The 25,715-nt window shown below is 36.5% G+C and overlaps 1 protein-coding gene across 1 annotated transcript in view; it reads right to left on the bottom strand.

Moving 5' to 3' along the window:
* The window catches only part of asz1 (ankyrin repeat, SAM and basic leucine zipper domain containing 1), a 28,744-nt gene extending 3,534 nt beyond the window's left edge, over nucleotides 1–25,210 (bottom strand). Inside the window, exons 1-10 of the mRNA XM_041256309.1 lie at nucleotides 25,109–25,210; nucleotides 22,212–22,308; nucleotides 21,464–21,586; nucleotides 19,182–19,293; nucleotides 8,392–8,503; nucleotides 4,819–4,953; nucleotides 4,446–4,567; nucleotides 2,710–2,785; nucleotides 1,150–1,206; nucleotides 523–635 (exon numbers count right to left, since the gene is read on the bottom strand). Coding sequence (XP_041112243.1) covers nucleotides 523–635; nucleotides 1,150–1,206; nucleotides 2,710–2,785; nucleotides 4,446–4,567; nucleotides 4,819–4,953; nucleotides 8,392–8,503; nucleotides 19,182–19,293; nucleotides 21,464–21,586; nucleotides 22,212–22,308; nucleotides 25,109–25,210 — 1,049 coding nt within the window. The remainder of the gene's footprint in view (nucleotides 1–522; nucleotides 636–1,149; nucleotides 1,207–2,709; nucleotides 2,786–4,445; nucleotides 4,568–4,818; nucleotides 4,954–8,391; nucleotides 8,504–19,181; nucleotides 19,294–21,463; nucleotides 21,587–22,211; nucleotides 22,309–25,108) is intronic.
* Between the last annotated feature and the right edge of the window lie 505 nt (nucleotides 25,211–25,715).

A 25,715-nucleotide genomic window follows, 5' to 3' on the forward strand; every position in this document is an offset into this window, starting at 1 on the left:
ATTGAATACGAGGTAGAAAGATGTTACACCCCCAGGTTATCTTACCTGAGAAGCGAGTGACCTCAGACAACTTTAGTAAAACATCACAAAACTATCACCAATTGTTTATTTTCAGATGCTTTCACTAAAAATTCAATACCTGTCAAAATATTTCTTTAAGGAGGTCTAAATAAACAATCTTTTCATACTCTGCAGGTTTTCTGAGCATGAAGAAGAATATGCGCAACTGACTAGAACAAATGAAAAATTCTGCCAACTTAATTCCATGTAATTGGTAGTAAAAACTGAATCTGATCAAATGTAAACATGAAATTCAAAGTAAAAAAAAATAAACAATTATTTACTGTTAAGCAACTTAATATCAGCAAATGCAAACAGTGGCAAGATTTGCAAACGCAAGCAGCGGCATACCTGTGCCTTACTAGTCTGCCATTATGGTAATGTTGCTGCTACTGTGACAACGTACATAAGCCATTTCTCAATGGATAAACCAAGACTAGTTTTCATCGACAGTTTATTTACCTGTGATCAAAGTTTCCTAGTTGTGTGAACTGTTCTAGTTCTACCTTATCCAACTGCATGTCCTTAATCGCAGTCAAAACCGTTTTCTGGTCTTCTGGGTTTGTGATGCCAATCTGTTAAAATAGATTTTTTAAGATTAAGTCTGCATCCTCTTCCATCTAAAGCTTGTAGATACAAGTACGTAATAACAGACAAATCAAAGCAGATATGTAGTCTGCTTGACCAATTACAAGATGCACATTACATGCATAACATAAGCTACTTTAATGACATGTCACTATCACCCAAACGTATACCCGAAACAGCGTTCACAAATTCTTTATTGCTGGTGTATGTGATTTTAAGATCATGTGTATTGCATTTTACAATCCCATAATTTGGCACGGAACAGGTTTACAAAAGGAAAGACCTGTACATTTCCATAGTGAAATGTCTACAATGTATTGTGCAGTACACACATATACTCTACATTATGGTGTCTAAGAACAGCACTGTTTTCTTTTTTAGTAAGTTACCTGTTAAAAACTGAACAGCCTAAAGAAACTTTTAAAATAGCAATAGGCTGGCAAGCTTAGTGCCTGCAAGATTTACAATGCAATGCCCAACAATGTGTCTTTAGTACCAAACCTTTTCTAGGTCTTCCTTCTCCATCGCCAGTAGGTTGGTCCAGGATATGTCATTTTCCTGATTTAAAACAAAAAGCATACTAAGACAGCATGTACTGTGCAACTGGATACCTAAAGATACAGGTATAGTCAGTGTTTATAGCACGGGGGGGATTCTTAATCAGGAATATTATAGGGTTAGGTTGAACAGACTCAAAGGGAAGGGTGGTTTAATACTTTAATACTTGGGAATAAAGACAGGTCTCCACACAGGTTCTCAGTCAAGTCACATTATGCATATGAAAAATGTTTTTCTAAAAGTCAAGTACAGTAGACTAATCCGAGCCCTGTTAGTCCAAACTGACCTAATCCAAATCAACCTGTTATAATGAAATTTATGATGATAAAAACAGAAACACAGCTTTAATATCTCAATTCTGTGATCAGGGTTATTACAAAGACTAGAACAGACATTTTTTGAGTATGGCACAGATGATTATCTGCACTCCAAACCAAAAAAAATAATTTAAAACTGGTTCCAGTCACAAAACTATTTGGATTACAAAGACTCTACTGTAGTCAACAACATTGTGGTTCAGCTCTTGTAAGGTTGAAATCAGTAAGAAACATCCCATCTTCTACATTCATACATGTCTGGGATAAAAGCTGTCCCCCTACCAACACATACTTTTTAAGGAAAATATTCAAGTTTCATCAATTTACTACACTGGCAGAACTATAAAACAGTCAGTACAAAAATAAGCTTAATGTTGAAATCCCTAGGTTACTGACTCAATCTAGTCTTGCGTGTTTAAATTAACTTGGGTAATGTGAAACCTTGTGACGGGGTGCCCCCCCTTGTGGATATTTACGTATGATTCTTATTATATGTATGTATTTGTGTGCAGACGGACGAAAGCCGTCCGACATTATTATTTATTATTTGAGATCGTCGAAAAGTCGGTCTCATAAAATGTGGTTGGCATGGATGGGGTTGAATCTCCATCCTGAGTAGCTCATGGGAATGTGGCTGGAGCCTTAATAAAGTAATTGTTTAATAGGTAATTAAGGCTCCAGACACAGTATAAAAGACCCACTCCGGGCTCAGAGTTGAGAGGAGAGTTAAGGAGATTAAAGAATGACAGCGAATGCTACCAGGAAGCGAACCCAGGTATTCGTTTTACAGTTTTTTTTTTTTACAATTACTTGTTAGTGTTTATTTTGTTTTGGCCAGTGTGCCCCTTATTTTGTGTTTTGTTCAGCTGTTTGTTTAATTAATAAATGCACTGAGTGCAGCCATAGTGCCTCAGTTTCACCCTGGACGTTGTGTTTATGTTTAATTTCCCTGGTCTGACGTCACCCTGGCAGTCCTCACTGGCACAAACCTCCATCAGGGTAACCAAATCAAATCAGGAATGGAGCTGAGGGCATACTCCAGTTGGTTGGCTTGTAGAGTGTAGTACTGTTCTACAACCTGCATTCTTTATTTTTGTTTTCACTTGAGTACATATAATCTAACAGGGCCAAAAAAGTGTCCAATGGTTTTCTTCATTGGCAGGTGTGTGAAATGTTGAATACTCACCAACATTGTTTCCGTAAGGTGCTCTAACTTGAGGCCATGTAAAAGCAGCTCCATGTCACCAACAAATTTACAGCAACTGGAAACAACAGATTCTTTCATCGTGAAGGTTATGTCAATATACAGTAGGTTGGTATACAGTAGATGGTGGAAAATAATTAGGACTGGGTATCTGGACACTTATAGATTTCATTTATTCTCATTAATCACGTATGACAGTTACATAAGTAACAGTGGAAGCAAGGAGGCCTTAAAATGGCACACATCAACTGGTCATCTTCCAGTACCCAGGATGTAATATAAAACAAAACAACCACAACACATCAAACTACATACCAAAGGCTAAAGGTCATTTTTATTGTACACAAAAACAATGAGCCAAATTTACCCCAGTGCAACTACATACCAAAAGTCTAGGGGAATTTTTATTGTATACAAATACAATGAGCCAAATTCACCAAAAATTTACTCTGGTGCATAGTGCTAATAATTTTGTAAAAAAAACAAACAAAAAAAACAAAACAAACAGTCAGTCTATGAAGTCAGGTGTTACTACAGCATAATCTGCTGGTGTTGTGGGTGTGTAGTATGGTCTGTCACATACCTCACTCAATCAATCTTTGATACTCTTTAACATTGCAAAGCAACAAGGATGTTTATTGCATAGACATGGTGTAAGTATGTGAAGAGAGGAGATCTTCCAGTTTATATTGATAACAAATATTTGTGGACTCCCTGAGCACAAAGTGACAAATTCTGGCTCAAATGTGAATTTATAATTACCTTTACAAACAGCATAAAATAAATAAATAAATAAATAAATAAATAAAATATTTAAAAAAAAAAAAAAAAGGAATGCAAACAGATGGAGGAAATAAATTGCTTCATTTAAACACCACTAGATGGGGCCCAAAGCTAGAATTAAGACCACAACTAAAAAAAAAAAAAAGATAAAAAGTAAGTCAGCAACCAAGATAGAATAGAAAATACAGTAGAACCAATCATATCTGATCCTCTATTAACCCTCTAACTGTCAGACACCTGACGTGTTATTTACACATGCTGCCACCAAATGAATGGTACGTATGGAAACTAATCAATGCACATTTTATTACGGATCTAAAAAAGTACATTCGGGTCTTCGTAGGACAGAATGGATTCAGTTGCAAATAATTTAAAAAAAAAAAAAAAAAAAAAGATGGTGCATTTGGGAATACAGTTTGACTTTTTACACGCTGTCACTTCTCGTAAAACAAACTGCCCAGTTTAACCATGTTCAATAATAGAATTACTGTACTGTTAAAATGCTATAGCCAACCTCCAAAGCCAATTTGTGTAAACACTTTTTTTGTTGTTGTTTTTCTGTCTTGGGTAAATACATACTTGTGGTGCAAAAAAAAATGTTGGCTGGACTGAGAAAGTACGTTTTGAAATGATGTTGTGTAAACTGCCAAATACTGTATTACAGTGCTTTGTTTTGCAATAACTTGCACTGGTTTTCTTTGTACAGTATACGCACAGTACCATGCTTTCGTGTTTTAGACACACTGATGTATCTGACTTTAATTTATAATGCCCAGACATTAATAAAGCAACTACTGTACAACGTAGTATAACGGCTCCCTCTGACATGCAATGTTTTCACATATCCAATTAAATCAGATATGACAGCTTGTACTGTACAAACATGCACAAAACAAAATATGATTCTTTAACAGTGAAAATAATGAAAAACTAACCTTTCGCTAGGGTCTGGTGTTGGCTCAGGATCTCTTTTAAAAAACTTAAAGAGCGTCTCCTCCTTGGACAAGGGTTCAGGCTTTCCCCTGTGACTTTGTGGCGAGGCAAGAATTGCTGAAATCTGATAAAGGACAACAATTAACATTTATTCATAATTAGTATGATCATCAAGGCAGTTAACATGCATGCTTATAGCATCTTGGGTCAGGTCAAAGTGAAGGGTGGCTTTAGTTTTTGTTTAAAGTTTCCATGACATTGAAGGTTGCAAGATGAAAATGGTACATGTGATTTTAGCAGTTGTAGTGGTGGTGGTGCATTAGCAAATACGTTCAAGCTTTCCTTAGAGGGATGCTTCATTAAGTTTCGCTGTACCTGAGAATGCCTGTGCATTTTAGCAATATCAGCTGCCATCTTCCCTTCTTTAGTTCTAGTCGTTATGCTAGCTCCAAGTTCAATCAACTTTAAAACTGCAGCTTCTCGTCCATACTGAACTGCATACATGAGTGCCTATAAAAATACATATATCTTAAAACCTTTTTATATATATGTCACAAAGATGGCCGAAGTGGGCGGCATCAGAACCAGGAAAGGAATACACACAGACAGGACGGATGGAGTGAAATGATGAGACGCTTGCTTTCGCCGATTTATTGTAAATAAAATGGTTTTAAACAGACAAAAGGCAGGACACAGCACATTCACCAAAATAAATAGATAAACAAAAAAATGACTATACTTAACAACACGGTGCACGGACAGACACACTGACAAACACGGTGAGTTTTAAAAATACACAAGTATCGTGCTGGTCCCACCAGCACGCAATAGCAATTGTTATTAGATTTCTCCTCCTCTCTTTCCCGTTTTCCACTCACCGAATACCCAACCCAGACAGAGTGAAAACATGCAGCTGTACCGAGACTCGATTGCTAATCAATCATTCAACTGGAGTCTCGGTACAACTGCACGTGAATTAATAAAGTGCAATTTCCCATGCTCACATATTATTACTTTTTACTTGCACGTGAAGTGCTGTGCAATCCTCGTGCCTAAATACACATATATTATAAACACTCGAGTTACACAGACCCGTTTATATCCCGTGTACCAATGACTATACACCAACATTTAACACACCACACGCAACAAATAACAGAAAAATACACACAGGGGCGGGCACTTTGTCACTTAATATTAATAAAAAAAAAAAAAAAAAAAAATCACACATACACAAATAAAGGCCATTGCTTTCACTTAAGTGTTCAGGGGATAAGATCAAGCTGAAGACAAATGTGGGCATATCTGTATTCATGGGGGATTCTTTGTTATCTATCTAGATTGATCTTTTTACTGTGTAGCCACTAAAGGTGCAAACCCACATTTGATCAAGCAGAAGGAAAAGTGATTTGCCCAAAATAAATCTTACTCTATCTCCCAAACTTGGGAAGAGTGCTTTGATGGGGGAGGGGGGCTGGTATTATAGATCAACACATAAACTTATTCAAAAAATTGAATACAGAACATTTTAAACTTTCATTTATTCAAAAAATGCATTTTAAATGAGATGCATCTGAACACGAGACCCATGCTCAGCTTTTTTGACTGCGGTTTCATGTTGTTATTATTTCCATGTATAATGTTTGGTCCTTTCATTGCTTGGATTACTGTATGTGTCACACACACACACACACACACACTGTGCAGAAGTCTTAGACATGCTGCATTTTTCTATGCATAATGAGCATAAACAATTTACTCAAAGCCTCCACTAGTGTTTTCTACTATTATATTATATTATATATTATATTATTACTATTATAACAACCTTGACTTGCATAAAGAAGGAAAAACACTGAATGAAATAGCTCACATCACTCAATTTTTAAAGTGTGGTATCCAAAGCATAATCAACAAGTACAGAAAAATATCATCTTTAATTGACAAACCCAGCACTGGAAGACCCAAAAAGCTGTCAAATAAGGATGAGCAATACTTGAAGATAATATCCTTAAGGAATAGAAAGAAGACGAGTGTTGAATTGACAACAGAACTGGCAGAAGGCACAGGTGTCGTTATTCATCCATCAACAATCCAAAGCACCTTTGACCGTTGTTCCATAGTCCAATTCCTGTGTTCTTGTGCATATTTTAGCCTTTTACTCTTAACAGAGGTATTCTTACTGCAACACATCCTTTAAGTCCTGATTTCATGAGTGACCTGTCTGTCTGTGTTGTGTGTGTGTGTGTGTCTGTCTGTCTGTCTGTGTCTGTGTATATATATATATATATATATATATATATATAGAGAGAGAGAGAGACACACACACACACACACACACACACACACACACACACACACACACTGAACAAAAAATATAAATACAACATGCAACAATTTCAAAGATTTTACTGAGTTACAGTTCATATAAGGAAATCAGTCAATTGAAATAAATTCATTAGGCCCTAATCTATGGATTTCACATGACTGGGAATACAGATATGTATCTGTTGGTCACAGATACCTTAAAAAAAAGGTCGGGGTGTAGATCAGAAAACCAGTCAGTATCTGGTGTGACCACCATTTGCCTCATGCAGCACTACACATCTCCTTCGCATAGAGTTGATCAGGCTGTTGATTGTGGTCTGTGGAATGTTGTCCCACTCCTCTTCAATGGCTGTGCGAAGTTGCTGGATATTGGCGGGAACTGGAACACGCTGTCGTACACGTCGATCCAGAGCATCCCAAACACGCTCTATGGGTGACATGTCTGGCGAGTATGCAGGCCATGGAAGAACTGGGACATTTTCAGCTTCCTGGAATTGTGGACAAATCCTTGCGACATGGGGCTGTGCATTATCATGCTGAAACATGAGGTGATGGCGGTGGATGAATGGCCCAACAATGGGCCTCAGAATCTGGTCACGGTACCTCTGTGCATTCAAATTGCCATCAATAAAATGCAATTGTGTTTGTTGTCAATAGCTAATGCCTGCCCAAACCATAACCCCACCGCCACCATGGGGCACTCTGTTCACAACGTTGACATAAGCAAACCGCTCGCCCACACGACGCCATACACGCCGTCTGCCATCTGCCCGGTACAGTTGAAACCGGGATTCATCTGTGAACAGTGGCCATCGAAGGTGAGCATTTGCCCAATGAAGTTGGTTACGACGCCGAAGTGCAGTCAGATCAAGACCCTGGTGAGGATGACGAGCACGCAGATGAGCTTCCCTGAGATGGTTTCTGACAGTTTGTGCAGAAATTCTTCGGATGTGCAAACCCACAGTTTCATCAGTTGTCCGAGCGGCTGGTCTCAGACAATCCCGCAGGTGAAGAAGCCGGATGTGGAGGTCCTGGGCTGGCATGGTTACACGTACTCTGCAGTTGTGAGGTCTGTTGGACGTACTGCCAAATTCTCTAAAATGACGTTTGAGAGAATGTAGAGAAATGAACATTCAATTCTCTGACAACAGCTCTGGTGGACATTCCTGCAGTCAGCATGCCAATTGCATGCTCCCTCAAAACTTGAGACATCTGTGGTATTGTGCTGTGTGATAAAACTGCATTTTAGAGTGGTGTTTTATTGTCCCCAGCACAAGGTGTACCTGTGTAATGATCATGCTGTTTAATCAGCTTCTTGTTATGCCACACCTGTCAGGTGGATGGATTATCTTGGCAAAGGAGAAATGCTCACTAACATGGATGTAAACAAATTTGTGCACAAAATTTGAGAGAAATAAGCTTTTTGTGCGTATGGAAAATTTCTGGGATCTTATTTCAGCTCATGAAACATGGGACATTTTACGTGTTTATGTTTTTGTGCACTGTGTGTGTGTGTGTGTGTGTGTGTATATATATATACACACACACACACATATACACACACATATACACATATATAAAATAAATAAATTCCTTGAAATTAACTAGTTGTATACTTACTGTATAACCATTTCTATCCTGGCTATTTAATTCTGCTCCATGGGAAACTAGTATCGTTATGACGTGTTTGTGCCCATCTCTAGCAGCAAACATTAGAGGAGTCATACGGGAACTGTAAAAAGAAGCAAATATTAAGTATACACACAGTCAAGAACAATTAAAGGATGTTTTTGGTATGGTATGACTGTGCATATATAGTACATGTGCTGTACAAACACACGTTATTGTCCTCTAAAATAAGATTACTGTACCTTCAATATATATATATATATATATATATATATATATATATATATATATATATATATATGAGACACACACACACAGTAGTCTGAAAAGTTTAAATACATGTACACAAAGTATTATGAGTTTACACAAACGACACATCTGTTTTTTACTGCTCTGCTGTCTTTCGTCTCCTTTGCAAATCATGTGATTTGTTTCTTGGCATTTCTTAATAAATCAATGACAGCTGATTTCCTGATACCGTAATTCCAAGCCACACTGCTGAGTATGATACCGCGGTCAAGATTGAAAAATATTCTTTAAAAATGTTTTGTTCCAATTGAAAGTGTAACACGTTTGCTCTTCCCAGTTCTTACCATTTCAGTAAGTTAACCTTGAGTTTTTTAAACTGGATTCTTCTTGCACTGTAGGCATGGTTGAGTGATTGCATACTTCCAGCTAAAAAGTGGACTGATAAATTTGTAAGTTTGGTATTCATAACAGTTTCTACTGTACTTGCACATCTTAACAAGAAAACAATAAATCTGTTGACATGAAGCTTTGATTGCGAAATGTAACATACACAATTACCCAATAGAGGGTAGCAGAGACTAATGCAAGCATACTGTTTGAACCATCGATTTTGAGAAGTCTGTCAAAGGTAATTTCTTAGAAAGCAGATGTGTCCCCATATACACAGAAAATACATCTGTATGTTTTTGTGAACAAAATCAGCACCCTGATGTCATAAGTCAAATGGACTGGTGGATATTACCAATACTCACGGAACTGAGAGAATACTAGGTCACAACCACAAACTAAATTTGAAGACCAGAGAAAACAAATAGTCTTGCAAAGTTGTACTTGTAGACAAGTTTACATCCCTACTTTAAACAGTTACATTTCTTATAGGGGGTCAAATAGCTCTTTGATTGCTTACCTGTGGAACAACTCTGTTGGACACTCCTGAATGGCTAGAAGTTGCTAACAACTAAGTGTTTTGTAAATTAAGATAAATAACAGTCCTTAAAGCCTATTTTGAACAGAACATCAAACTCCCTATAGTCTGCACCTTTCCTAATTATGAGATACGAGTTCTTAAAAAAAAAAAAGCAGCACAGATTTTACTTATGCCCATATAATATTTAGTAGACCCTGACATTGATGTGATAGTCACATGAAATGTTTATATCACGTGGACATCACATTAAAATGACCTATACCCCACTTGTTATTCACTTTAATCCTGGCTGTAGAGCAGGGGAGTAGCAACTAACTAGAAAATCATATCCACCCTTACTTTACTGTGCATTCGGGACTCGAGTTACAGAAGCTTGGAAACCGTTAACTTTACTTTGAACAGGACCGTTTTGTTCTGTTTTGTTCATAATGGCAGAAAAAAATTGTGAAAAAGAAAATCTTAAGATGAATATCGAACCTTCTTACTGGAGTGGGACAGTAATGTATTTTTTTTAACGCAATGGAAAACCCCTGTGCCTTATTTGCCAGTGCCCGCTTGCTTAAAACACATTATTATTAAGTATTTAAGTATATTTTTCACTTGGCTAAGGGCAAAACGTAAGGGTGTTGCACAAAACATCTTAACCGCTCTCCTTAGCTAAGGGAAAGCACTAAGTATGCATGGACTATTTAAGATTTCAAGCAATAGACAAGTAGTTTACTGTACTCTGTAAATCCTATGGCAACATTTGGGCAGTTAAGGAAAACTACAGTATGGCTGATAAAAAAAAAAAAAAAAAAAAAAAAAAAAAACCCAAACTGTACGGAGGGGGAAAAACACAATACTTATGGAGGAATATAATAAAAGAAAGCAAATAATAACAGGCAAACTATGTCCGAATTTGACAACTGCCATGAAGCAGAAGAAATTGGCAGAAATAACTGAATGTGTGAATGCAAGAAATTTAACGGTAAATCGCAGAATTCACAAGATTAAAAAATAGATATATATTCTGATTTCAGAAGAGCATCACAAAAAACAGGTAAATCTACAAAAAATGTACACTAAACATTTGTTTAAACAATGTGTATGGCTGTGTTCGTAAAAAAAGTGACTTAACCATTAATCTCACTTAAGATGTTATGCAACCGGCCAAATGTGTGTTTTTTTTTCAATAAAAAGCCACCAGCTGCAAAAAAACAAAGTGCTGCTGCTGTATTTGAAGAACAGAGAGCAATGCGCGATTTCTTCTTGGTTGGGTTTATTAATCTGCTTCCAGCATTATACATCATCCATTATATCCAAAGGATTTTCTCTCTGCAAATCCTTCTGCTAAGTGTGGCTCTGTTTAAATATGGTGTTTTTGCTATGCAAATGTTAGATACTATGTTCATGAATACATCTTTTGAGTTGTATCTGAAAGTTTGTAATTCATTTTCATATCGGAGTCGATTAAAATGTACCCGTCAAAATGACTGCTGTCGGTAAAAAGCAAATGGATAAACAGATGTAAATGTTGACCAAATCTGCCAAATAATCTGAGACCGTGACTAGCCTACTCTTAACAAGTGCCCTGGAACAGTGCCCATGAAAAAAAAGCCAACTCCGAAGGTGAGTTTGTGAAAACTTGCCTTAGGGATGTTATTGCTGTCCTATGTCCAAACAATCAACTGCAAAAGCAAATTTCAGAACTGCAGCACTCACATCACACGGTATAACGTATCCATCTCAGATCTAAACAGTGACATGAACTACAGCTGCATTCAGAAAAATGTGCGTAGTAAAGAATGCCAAAAGTCACACTGAGTACAGATCCTGTCTGTATGTGGCATAAGAAAATAAACGGTTGTTAGCTACTAACCCAAAAAAACTAAAACAAAACTATGCTTTTATATAAAGTGAAAATGTATTTGTTTGGATATCAATATTACTCATGTACTGGAAAAAATAAAGGTCAGCTTCATTTAACATTAATTGCAGTAAAAGATATCAGTGAAATGCTAAATTAAGCACTTTTTAAAGTTTGTGGCTCTTTGTCACTGTTCCTTGGCTCTTGGTCTGTGAAAGGTTGGTCACCCCAGCTGTAGAGGAATCATATTAAAAAAAATGTATGGCATTATCCTGTCTTTGCATTGCCTGTCAATAAAAACCAGATGGGAGCAGGATATAGGCCTTCAGCTCCCAGATAAAATGTGGGAATCCATTCCCTTGTTTTTTTTTTTTTTAACAATTATTGTTATTCATTTTCTAATTTTCTCTTGAACTTGGCTCACCGCTGCAACCCCTGAACTAGCTCAGGAGAGATTCACGTCTTCTGAAACGAGTGCCGTCAGCCGTCCGCTTTTATTCACTCTGCAAGACCGCTGTACAACAATATCCAGAACTTGGTTTACGAGGACAACGCTCCGAATGGAGTGCCTTATCAGATGCACCACTTGGGAGCCCCTTGGGAATCCATTCTTGGTAGAATACACTCCCCTCATCAATTTACGGCCGACATGGGCTAACATCATTCATAATCGTACACCAGTTCCATCTGTCGACTGTCAAATTGGCTAAATTTTACCTGGGTGTGGAACCCACCTGTGACAGGTGCAAACGAGAACCTGCCTCACTCATATATGTACTGCGCTTGTGAAGGGTTGCTTCAATTCTTGTCTTGTTTTTAAGACACTCTCTACAGCTCTAGAAGTACCCATTGATCCTTCCCCACTAACTGCTCTCTTTGAAGTTGTGCCCTGTGACACTCTCTTAACAAAGTTACAATCTCTCCCTGCCCTTTGCCCTTCCCCTCACATACACTTGTTAGGGATCTTCTATATTTTCTAGTAAACACTCTAAGGGGGTCCAGGGAAAAAAATCTTTAACGTGTGGCAACCTTGACTAGCTCAGGCTGACTCCAATCCCATATCTTTACAATCTATTGTGATTAAAAAGTGCGTCTCCTCCCTCTCTCTTCCTTCTGTTTACTTCCTTTTTTTTGTGTGTGGGAGGTATTATTGGTTGATATGTTGATGTACTTACAGATGCATCAATGTCTCTGTTATATTCCACCTTTCTGAAAACTGGAAAATTCAATAAACAAACTTTGGAAAAAACAGCTATACTGTTTAATTATTCTTAGTATATATATATATCTTTATATATATTATATCTATATATAGATATATATATAATATATATATTATATATATATATATACACACACACACACACACACAGTGCAAAAGTTTTAGGCAGGTGTGAAAAAATGCTGTAAAGTAAGAATGCTTTACAAATTAATTTATCAATTAACGTGCAAAGTGAGTGAACAGAAGAAAAATCTACATCAAATCCATATTTGGTGTGACCACAAAACAGCATAAATTCGTCTAGTTACACTTGCACACAGTTTTTGAAGGAACCTGGCAAGTAGGTTGGCCCAAACATCTTGAACTAACCACAGTTCTTCTGTGGATTTAGGCAACCTCAGTTGCTTCTCTCTCTTCATGTAATCCCAGACAGACTTGATGATGTTGAGATCAGGGCTCTGTGGGGGCCATACCATCACTTCCAGGACTCCTCGTTCTTCTTTACGCTGAAGATAGTTCTTAATGACTTTTGCTGTATGTTTGGGGTTGTTGTCATGCTGCAGAATAAATCTGGGGCCAATCAGATGCCTCCCTGATGGTATTGCATGATGGATAAGTATCTGCCTGTACTTCTCAGCATTGAGGAGACCATGAATTCTGACCAAATTCCCAACTCCACTTGCAGAAATGCAGCCCCAAACTTGCAAGGAACCTCCTCCATGCTTCACTGGTGCCTGCAGACACTCATTCGTGTACCGCCGAAGAGCTGGAGAGTGAACAAACTGCCTTCTGCTACTGCCAAATATTTCAAATTTTGACTCATCAGTCCAGAGCACCTGCTGCCATTTATCTGCACCCCAGCTCCTGTGTTTTCGTGTATAGTTGAGTCGCTTGGCCTTATTTCCACGTCGGAGGTATGGCTTTTTGGCCGCAAGTCTTCCATGAAGGCCACTTCTGACCAGACTTCTCCGGACAGTAGATGGGTGTACCAGGGTCCCACTGTTTTCTGCCAATTCTGAGCCGATGGCACTGCTGGACATCTTCCAATTGTGAAGGGAAGTAAGCATGATGTGTCTTTCATCTGCTGCAGTAAGTTTCCTTGGCCGGACCACTGCGTCTATGGTCCTCAACGTTGCTCGTTTCTTTGTGCTTCTTCAAAAGAGCTTGGACAGAATGTCTGGAAACCCCTGTCTGCCTTGAAATTTCTGCCTGGGAGAGACCTTGCTGATGCAGTATAACTACCTTGTGTCTTGTTGCTGTGCTCAGTCTTGCCATGGTGTATGACTTTTGACAGTAAACCCACCCAGTTTTATTCCTCCTACACAGCTGTTTCAGTTAATGATTGTGTTTCAACCTACATATTGAATTGATGATCATTAGCACCTGTTTGGTATAATTGTTTAATCATACACCTGACTATATGCCTACAAAATCCCTGACTTTGTGCAAGTGTACCTAGAAGAATTGATGCTGTTTTGAAAGCAAAGGGTGGTCACACCAAATATGGATTTGATGTAGATTTTTCTTCTGTTCACTTACTTTGCATTTAGTTAATTGATAAATATAATCTATTAACATGTCTATTTTTGAAAGCATTCTTACTTTACAGCATTTTTTCACACCTGCCTAAAACTTTTGCACAGTACTGTGTGTGTGTGTGTGTATATATATATATATATATATATATATATATATATATATATATATTATATATATATATATATATATATATTTTAGGGTGCGGTGTAATATGCAAGCTGATTTTCACTCACTCAATGTCACCGCGGCCAACGAGCCCATCTGGTGGTAGCTGCCTTGACCTCTGGTGCAGTGGATATCAAATTGTACAGTACAGCACTGTACACAATATTCTTTTATATTTAATGTATTTTCCCAATGACCTAGAACAATTACTCTGTCGAGATAGCTGTGCTGTTGGAGGAGGATATACAAGCTTAAACAAAGATATATTAAAAAAAACAATAATCAGCTAAGAAACTAAATATGCATCACACAGGCTCAGGCCTAAAAAGCTGAAGCTCACCAAGTGGAATATGGGTGATCTAGGCAGCTGCCTGTTTGCTACTGTAATCTTTTGGGGCAGCTAGCCCTGAGAAATACTGTAAACTGTTTTGTGAGTTTTGCCTTTGCATCCAGTTTTTACAAAAAGCAAAACAAAATGCCCCAAGACATGAAAGGCTTTTGGTAAACTGAATACAAAAGAACAATGACCATCTTATGTCAACACTAGAACAGACAGTCTGTTCATTTGGCATGAAATGAGGAATCAAAGGAAATGTTAAATGATCTTGGAGAAGAAACAATATGGATGTAATGCTGTCTGGAGGAGAAACAAGTTTGTGAGGACCCAGTCATAAGTTACAAGAGTGTTCACGTCATAGACAAACAAACTTTTTAAACAACTATAAACTGGTCATTCGCTACAGGGATAAAAGACGCAATGTACACTCATAAGGTAAATGTGGCTATTTGACTAATTTTGCTTCATTAAGTCAAAAGATACCTGCTGAATAATGTTACATTACCATATAAAATTAGCATATACTTACTGAAAAATGAACAAAAATGTAATTCTGAAATCTAACATTAAATACTGTACTACTATTATGGCTTCTGGTAGATTTTTGCAATATCATTTTGTAGTTTATTTGGATTACATGATGTTAAATAAAATATCTAAATTATGTTCATATAGTTAATTTTTTAAAATTAGGTCTCAATCCTTAAATTGTAGGTGATGCTAAACGTTTGGCCATAGGTGCACACTAGATCCTATTTATTTCCTTCATTATATATTTTTACTAAATTTATGGAAAAAGAGCATTTTTTTTTTAATCTTAGTTAGATATTAGTAATTTATCAAAAGCATACGCAAGTGTATGCTGTGAGGGAGTTAACTTAAATGTGCTGTGTAAATGACACCCAAGTATAAATTTCAGGCAGTACAAAAACATATTAAAAATTAAATAAATAAATACATAAATAAAACAGTATCGTGGGGAATCTAAAACAAATATGACATTGAAATGTATCAAAATAGCAAACAGCTTGTATTACCAGCGATGCTGTATACTGTCTGTATTACTGCAGTTACCTGTTGTTTCCAAGTACACGCTACGAAGTGAAAAGTACACTTGTTTTTGAGTGACAGTGTGTCCAGACTCTACCAATATGAGCCCAGAGAACACAAATGTCAAAGCATGTGGTCCTTATCCCTGATATGGCCAGAGGTAAAGCAGTACAGCAGTAAGAAATTCAAAGAACACATATCCATAACAATAAGACAACAACTCTGTGTACTGTTTCTATACATCTGTAGCTTCAGAAGTTAAATGACCTCAATATGGGGTCAATGTCATGGTTAGCACCACATGTAGCAGACAATGTTCATTTAGCCCTGTGAATATGAAGTCACTGTCAAATGGTTTCTGAGATGCAATGTTTTCACACTGTGGCAGCTTTGTAAAAATACTGCCAGGAAAGGGTTTATCTTTCTTGTACGACAACCATGATCAAATTTGACCTAACGAATCAGAGAATACATACGTGCACAGAGCCAATATTTTCAAGTGTTTATCATCCACAAATCAAAAAGTCACATGGCCACCGTCTTAAGTCATAGGTCAAAATGAAGTGTGCCATTAGATCTTGCCCGGGTTTCACTGAAAATATGAGGCTGGCATGTTTGAGATGTTAGCAGGAGTAGGTGCGGAGGTGGCAGGTTTGTAAATGCTTAATTAGAAAATCCTCTAATTTGCTAATTGTGTCAAACTGTGTCCATTCAGCAACAATCACAGTAAAGCAGATCTCCTTGACCTGACTCAGTATACAAGACCTTCAAGGACAGTGGTGGGAATTCAACACACATAGATACTGAATGTATACCAGCACAGTGTGGATTGCATAAAAAACTGCTTTTAATATTTAACAAAATGTCTACATATGTATCATGGTAGAACTATCCCTATAATCACCAACTTCCCATTTGCAGGAATACATACTGTACAACAAAGCAGAAAAAAATGGAAAAATAATGTGTTGTAATTTAAACCCTACAGCCTGTTCAGCAACATTATGCGTAGCACGCAGATGCCGGTGTGACATATGAAACTACCACTAGAGTGTTGCAAGCTAATCAGAGTGGTCCCTCTATTTTTTTTTTTTTTAAAAAAGCATGGTGGTATTGCAGCATTAGAAAAGAAAAAAAAGTGTTCCTTTATAAAATGAATAGGTAACTGGGCACATGCTAAAGCAGTCTGTATGCATTGTGGGTCAACATTCACCACATGTTTTACAGATGCAAAAAGGAACATGATCCAAATTATTGTATATTAGGAATAACAAAACTGTCTAGCACACATAGCAGTCACTAGTCTAAAGAGGAAAAATGGTAGATATTTGAGAGCACTGGTAAATAATATTTCTTAATAAATACATGGATAAAACCTTCACAGCCCTCTTAAATGGTTAAACTCGTTCCAGCCTACTGTCATCACCATTAGTGACATGAACAATATAAAAAAAAAAGGAAACAAACATATTTGTCCAAGCCAACTCTAAATTAACTGGCATTTTCTTTTCAAATGACACAAGCTGCGTCTACTATGCCACAATTCACCAACAAAAAACAAGGATTTTATTGTTTACATTTTTTTTTTTCCATGGGCAAGGGTCCATTTCCTTTTTGTAGGGCCACCCAGAAGACATCTCCTTCGTTTCCCAATACAGGTGTAAAGGTAATGTTGCAACTACATGACGCAATAATATGTCGCAGGTAAACAAATTATTTTTGCAACATTCTGTTCCCTTGTGAAGTTTCTACAAAATCCTTTTTCTTTGCGACATATTACAAAGAAATTCTTAGCCTTTATTAAATGCAACAATTTTCCCAGGTTGTCATTCACTAAAGTAAACAGTCACTATTTACAACAATGTGAGGGGCCAGTCACACCTAAAGATTAATTGCATTTATCTTATCAGGAAACAAAGTCATAAATCTGTCATGGATTGAATAAGGGGTCATTGATTTAACATCAACAGAAAGATCTTTTAAGGGAGGTGTTTGAACAAGATGTGAATAAAAAAACAAAACAAAACAAAAAGTCATGAGGTCTAATGGTTTCAAAGCGTATAAATCCATAGCCAGTTCTTTTTAGCCTACATAATAAACATAAAAATATTCAGTGCAAAACAGAAGCACAAAGGCAAAAAATAAATGAATAAAAAACGGCATCCTTATTTAAAATAAATACATCTTAAAAAGTACCTATAAGGAGGAAGAATACATGTTCTCAAATTCAAGAATATGCTGCAGCAATTAAATTAAATGAAATAATGGAAATGCTAAGCGAGAATCTAGAGAAATTCATCAAACCTTTTAGATTTAGAAAATAATAAAATACACTGTTGCACATAAATGGCTTTTTGACAGCCTTGATAAATGACTCACGCTAGCACTATCATGATTTATTAAGGCACTACAAATCTTAAAATAATTTTTAGACTTACTATGTACACTTGCCTAAACATAATTTATTATATTATGAATATTATTTTTTTTTTATTGTAATAGTGGCATACAAACTTATTAACAAATATATTGGTGTTTACTGTCGAGATGGAAGTATACCCTGCTCGCTTTGATGGAAATTAATTTATTACAGCATCTGCTAATCCTATTATTATTATATTATTATTATCAAAATCTCCATAGCTAATTTGCTATAAAGTTATAAGCAACAACAAAAAACGCTGACGAGCAACACGGCTTGCCATGAGAAATGTTGAACAGTAACACGGCTTGCCATGAGAAATGTTGAACAGTAACACGGCTTGCCATGAGAAATGTTGAACAGTAACACGGCTTGCCATGAGAAATGTTGAAGAGTAACACGGCTTGCCATGAGAAATGTTGAAGAGTAACACGGCTTGCCATGAGAAATGTTGAAGAGTAACACGGCTTGCCATGAGAAATGTTGAAGAGTAACACGGCTTGCCATGAGAAATGTTGAAGAGTAACACGGCTTGCCATGAGAAATGTTGAAGAGTAACACGGCTTGTCCACAGATGATGAAGTTCTACATTATTCCAGATTTTTTAAACCGATTTCCGTTTTTTTGTAGCTGCTAATTCATCTGGGCTGCGTTACAGCACAGGAGTAGCATACGTTTGTTTATCAAGTTGTGTTTATTTTTTGTCTGTCTGAAAGGAAGACAATCTGGGTATAAATACCAGACTATTTTTTTAATGCCTTGAAGAAAAGATCAGATAGCATCCCACATTCGGTGGGAAGTTTTTTCCATTCAACAAACATGCGCAACTTAAATGTAATAATTTGTTAATACAGGCAAGACCAAGAAATGATTATATTTTATGTCTGAAGGACACTGATTGTATGCCCTATAAATAAAGTAACATTTCATTTGGAATTTATTTTAAGAAATTGCCACATAACCTGATAAAATGTGTATGTAAAGATTATGGTTAAACAGAACGAGCACACTCTGACTTACTTGTTAGAAACATTAGGATCCGCATTCCTAGACAACAGCAGTTCTACACACTTGATGATTTTCTCTTCTGGTGCTGAAGCTGTGCATGCAGCCATCAAGACTGTATACTGATCTGCAAAAAGTATTGAAGAAACATTTAAGAAAATATAAATATATATATATAATATATATAATATATATATATATATATATATATTATAATATATATCATATATTATATATATATATATTTCAACATATAGATATATCAATAGTTAAGTTCGATTTGTTTAAAAACATGCTATTGGTATATAAAAACGTACTGCAACAAATTGACATACCTGCAAAAATTGCATATTAACCAATTAGTATGATTATACCAGAAACGTTTAACACAACATAATATATGGATCATGTGGCTGTACTGCTAAATTTACAGCAAGTTCTGTCAGTGCCGCTTATCAGGATACTGATAATTGGGAGATGTGCTTAAACGGGATACAACTGTGGGAGACTGTTCTTCCCAATGCTATATTACATCATTTAATTGGGACATCACATTGTTTAATTGGAATACAGTATTTTTACATGATAAATGGAGAGATGGCTTTTCAGAGCAAGATAGGTTTGCCTAGCGCAGTGCAGCGAGTATGTGGTGCATGACGTCCGTAAACCACGCTGAACTCGAAGAAGCCAGAGTCTCCTGTGGTTTCTCAGGCTGCTGTTGCAAAGAAAGTTGGCGTGTCGACATCGCAGGTGAGAAGATGTGATTTAATTATTTTTCATTTCATGTAGAAATAAAACAAAAAACAAACAGCAATTAATTTTATTTAAGAATAAAAAAAAAAATTGACTTTTTAATCAATGTGATGTGATTTAATTCTGCTTCTTTTCAAATGCCTTTTGTTTAATTGGGCCAGCTGTTTATTCTGGATATTTTTAATTCCCCCGAGGCGTCCCGATAAAGTGCCGCCAACTGTATCTGTAACCTTCCCTGGCAATTTCATAAAACTTGAATATTAAAGCACGAAAAAAAATATTCTGTTAGTCCAAAAAAAACATATTTTGCACCTAGTCTCTAGAATTTAATAAACCATGACAGTGAAAACCTTATTTTTCTTTTTACACAAAAGTGAAAATTCCATTATTCAAGTTGTAAAGTTCAATCACTATCACACCAACAGTGCTTTATTACATACCTGTAAACATGTTAAATAGTAAAATATATATATTTTTTGTACGCTAGTGTGGCTCCAATATTCTATGTGATGGAGCAGATAACTGAAGTCTTCCTTGTACTGTATTTTGAAAAAAGACTACTTAAAAATATGTGAACACAAAGGCTGGGAGTCATTGGAAATGCATGTACACAGTCAAAATAAGAAAATAAACAGTCTCTGTTTAGTGTTGACAATATGACGATATAAACCCCAGTTTGTGTACTTGTTCTATCAATCATCGCCACATTCTTTTCTCGCAGAACAGAAATTAGGAAGTTGCATTTCTGTATTTTGCTTTTAATTATTTCCTTTTGAAGCCTCAAGCTCTGGTTGCCCTCTTGTAACCATCTGTGCAGGACATGAAATTGTCTTCATCATTTCAGTCACTATAAGCCAATTAACTCTATGTCTTTGCACAGTTCACTGAGACCAACAGATGTGGTACTTTTTTTTTTTTTTTAAGAAACAGGAATTGACTTGTAAACAGAAAACACACTGAATTGAAGGATGTTTCTAATACATATTCATTTGCGTCATACCCATTAAACAAGCAGGAATCATTACAACTCTAAATCGTATCCCAGGGTTTGTACATATTTTTTTAATTAAAATAAATATACTGAGGAAATGCTCATTATGTTTATTTATTTATTTTATGTGTTATCAAAAAAATTAAATGCAACTGAGAAGTAAGGATGAAGTAAAATGACTGTCATTGGATATGTCCAGTGGCTAAGAACAGTGACAGTGAAATGGTCCATTTCTACTGAACACTATCTGTAATGTAACTATTGAAAGTATTATAGAATATACCAATGTACCAACTTTAACCACACTGTCTGAAACCTAGTGGTCTGTATCAAGTCTTCTTTTTCACTGAAAATCAGACTGACCCTAAAAGGTACAGATGTGGCAGCACAAGTAGCACCACCACAAATCAGCTTTCATTTCTAGAGTAGCAACTATTGAAATGTGAAATGCTTTACTGCATTAAAAACATGTTAGAAATGCAAGAAAAAAAAAAAAAACCTAATAGTGCAAATGGCTTAAATTTACCAGAAAATAAACATAGAAATATCTTACCCTTACTGAAGTTTGCACTTGCTCCTCTGTTACAAAGGACCTGTGCCAGCTCAAAATGAGCAGCATTAGCTGCACACATAAGTGGGGTCCATCCAAACCCAAAGCGAACATCTACAGCCATACCTAGAGCACAAAACATCAGGATTTTGTTTTACCTTTCATAAAATATGCTACACATCAGAATGCAACAAATGTCAACAGCCTCAACCTTAACATTAAACAATACAATGCACATTGTATTTCATGTATTGTCGAAGAGCAATGCAGTAGAAGGTATCTAATAATTAAATGTAATTATAAATTGTATCTAAAATAGGGTTGCTTTCTGAACTGTGGCAGAACAGACACATTCTCACCTTAACATACCATTGATGGAAAACACTTTTCTTAGGGCACAAAACACCTAATTCTTTAACAGAACGTATCCCCTGATAAATAATGTAAACAAATACAAATACCAAAGCGTTAACACTTGCACTACACTAGCATACAGTACTACCAATATCAAATTAGTGTTGCACACTACCTAAACGGCAAGTGTGGCAAGTCTATTAAACAGGTCAACTTTATTTTGTAGCTAGGTTTTAGCTACTGCACCAATTAAGAAAGTAACCCCTGACAGTGACGTACAATGGGTGGTACAGAGGTGGATTTCATTTTTGCAAAAGTGCTTTACCCCCAAGGTTTTAGCCCAATTACTTTGAAGAATAGTGCTGAGATTCTGTTCTGATAATAATACAAACCGTACCAGAGTTCAAGAGATTTTCAACCAGTTGAACATCTCCTGAAGTTATAGCGTCCTTAAAAACTGATATCTTATCTTCTGGTAAGGAGGTGACTGGTGGCTGTAAAAAAGTACAAGGCAGACAAATTCAGACAATTACAGTGAAAAGAGATTCACATTAGAGTTGAATAATTTAGGGATGAACAAGTGAATACATTCACTTATTTATACTGTGATCATGGGACAAATCTTTGACTGAAGCAAATGAGTGGAATGCTTTATGAAAAAAAAAAAAAATGAAATGATCTTCCATACCAGTCTCACCCCCTCTGCTGGTCAACAAACCAAATCGCCTTTAAAAGAACTATATACTGTAGTACTGTACTGTTAATTGCAAAATACTTGGAGCACTGTATTGAATTTTGGGAATTACCCTGAATTGCACCAAACCCCTACAGTTATCACAGAATTATCACTGAAAATAAGGAAAATCCTCGGTGCTGTAAAATGTGCTAGCAAAATCTAGAGATGACATCATGGGGGTTTATGGGTTGATAAAATAAGTTTCACTCAAGCACATAACCTGGTGTAGCTATCCACCCCCTTTCTACTTTGAGGCACTTGCGCTCCAGACAGTACTGCAGTATATCACCACCATTTTGTTTGGTTTGCAGAAAATGGCAATATGCCACTATGGGACAATGGCAAATATGGTTGTATGTGTTTGGGGCTGCCCTGCTCGCTGGCATGAACTTTACTATTGGGAAAAATACAACGTCTGGTCACACCAGTGTGGTATCGAGATCTGTTCCCTATAGAATTCAGTGCCCCTGCGCATTGTGAGCGTGTGCAGAGCTATCTTTTACCAGCCACTACATGTGCTCTGCTCATTTTGTCAAATTGGTAGTTGACTGCAATTCAACAGCTCCAGAGATAAACCCACAGTGAACTCCATACATGTTAAATAATGCACCATAAACACACAGCATTGAAAGAGTAAGTTGAAAGGCACAGAAGTTGTAAAGTTACAGCATAAAAATCGACACGGCAGCAGTGAAAATTATTATTACCTATATTTTATTTATATAATTGTAATATCAGCGCTGGCAACCTATAAAACACATGCTTCTATAAATACATTCTCTTTCATGATGAGTACACATATCTATGTAAATTTGCTATCACACTGTCAATTTGCTATTAGTGTTTGGAATCACATATTTGTATGTCACGGTAAAACATTTTGTCAAAGTTAAACATGTTTACGTATATGTATTTCCAGCAGGCATTTATAAACACTGCATAAACTATCATGTGACTCTTGTATCAAAAAACCAAGAGGAAACCATTTCTCATGGCTGGAATATACAGCATACCCAGCCGTATAAAAATGGTTTCCCCTTGGTTTCTTAATACAAGAGTCAAATTACAGGCTATGCAATGTATATAAATGCTTGCTGGAACGTCAGGAGTGGATAGTGTGCATTTTACATTCCCAAGTGCCCTAGAACAGGGTTTCCCATTCCTGGTCATGGGGGACCTCCATGTCTGACGGTTTTCATTCCAACCGAGTTGTCAGTTACTTAACTGAACTTTTCAATAGCTTAATTAGACTTTAATTGTTTTCAGCTTTTGAACAGTTAGCGATTTCAGGTTAACTATACAATTGTGTAAGTAACTTGAAAATCGGCAACTTTTTAGGAGCAGAGAACAATTTAAAAAGTTCAAATTAAGCATATTATTAGCTCAATTAAGGGTTTGATTAAGTAATTGAGTTGGAATGAAAATCAGCAGACACAGGGGTCCCCCAGGACCAGAATTGGGAAACCCTGTCCTGGAAGACACACTTCCTTGGGGAACCACTTTCCATGCTGCAATACAGCTGTGAAAAAATGGTTTCCCCTTGGTTTCTGAATAGAGGAGTCACATTATTGGCTATGCAGTGTTTATAAATGCCTGCTGGAAATACATATACATAAGCATGTTACATGTATGTCTTTGACAAAATGTTTTACCATGACATACAAATCTAAGTGAGAAGTGGGATGGCAAATGTACAAAAATATGTGTACTCATCATGAATGAGAATGCATTTATATAAGCATTGGCTTGTCTGCTGTGGGCGTTTATTTAGAAAGAGCAGATATTACAACAAATATATAATAATGTTTATAAATTCCTGCTGGAGGTACATATAAAACTTAGAAGAAAAGCGCACCACTTACGATGAAAGAACACTTATTAATTGTTACATTTAAAAAGTGAGTAGTCTGACGTTTCGGCCAGCTGCCTTCATCAGAGAATACAAGAAAAAAGACCTTAAATTCCAACAATTCAAACATCGAGCATGTGTTAGGATTACCAGCTCTGGGCGTTTATTCAGAAAGCGCAGATATTACAATAAATAACATAATAATTTGCATTGCTGGCTTCTCGATTTAATGCTATATAGTTTTCAACATCCATGCTTCTTAACTTACTCTTTCAATGTTACGTTGTGTATTTTTGGTGCATTATTAAAAATGTATGTAGTTCGTTTTGTCTTTATCTCAGGAGCTGATGATTAATGGCACCGCTACGCGTTAGACAAAGTCAGCAGAGCACGTGTAATGACTGGAAAAAAGATAGCGTTGCACATGCGCACAATGAACAGGGGCACTGAATTCTACGAGGATCATATACTACACCTGTCAGGAATATATTTTACAAACTCCAAAGCAGAACAATGTAATTATACTGAAGAAACATAAGTTTTTTTTATTAATTTCTACGGCACCAAACTGAAATATGAACGGAAAGTGTACTTAAAGGTGCACGGTAATTTACGTAATTATGTTATCAACGATTTAGAACAAGCTCAGTTGTACTTATAGCATGAAATTAGAAAATCGCAATGTAATAATAATATTAAATGCGTTTACCGCGTGCGTGTGTTTTTCAGAACATCCTATATCCCACGCATCGTCGCTATCGTCGCTTTCTTCTCCAGCTGGAAATGCCGCTTCGTTTATTTTACTCGACATGCTGACACTAGGGAGTCTTCGTCGTAAACACCATTACGCCACAAAATAGCAAGTGTCTCTAAACGTCCCAATTGGAGAACGCATGCGCGTTCAACCATGTTGCCTGACGGAGGCAATTAGCCACGGACGTCTATTTAAATTGACTGGGTGTAAATACAACAAGTACAAAAAAATAATAATAAATAATGTTGTTTTTATTATTACTGTTTTAATTTTAAATTAAGTGTAAACAATACGGCACGACAGGGCACGGGTTGTGCCGGATTTTGTTACTTAATGCGTTTGTTAGGCACGAGGTGCGGCCTTAGTTCAACGGATTTACAAACGTTTGATAAAAATGAGACAAATGCAATAGTTTGTAAAGATGTGTGAACATTTTGAAGTATAACTTTCCACAACAGAAAAAAATGGCATTTGTTATTGCTTTTGTTTCGATGCAGTCCTTATTTTGGGACTGGGGTGGGGGGGGTTAGTGAAAACTCGCTTAACCATTGTTGGACATTAT

Source organism: Polyodon spathula, chromosome 8 (assembly GCF_017654505.1).
Source record: "Polyodon spathula isolate WHYD16114869_AA chromosome 8, ASM1765450v1, whole genome shotgun sequence".
In the NCBI taxonomy this organism is placed as follows: domain Eukaryota; kingdom Metazoa; phylum Chordata; class Actinopteri; order Acipenseriformes; family Polyodontidae; genus Polyodon; species Polyodon spathula.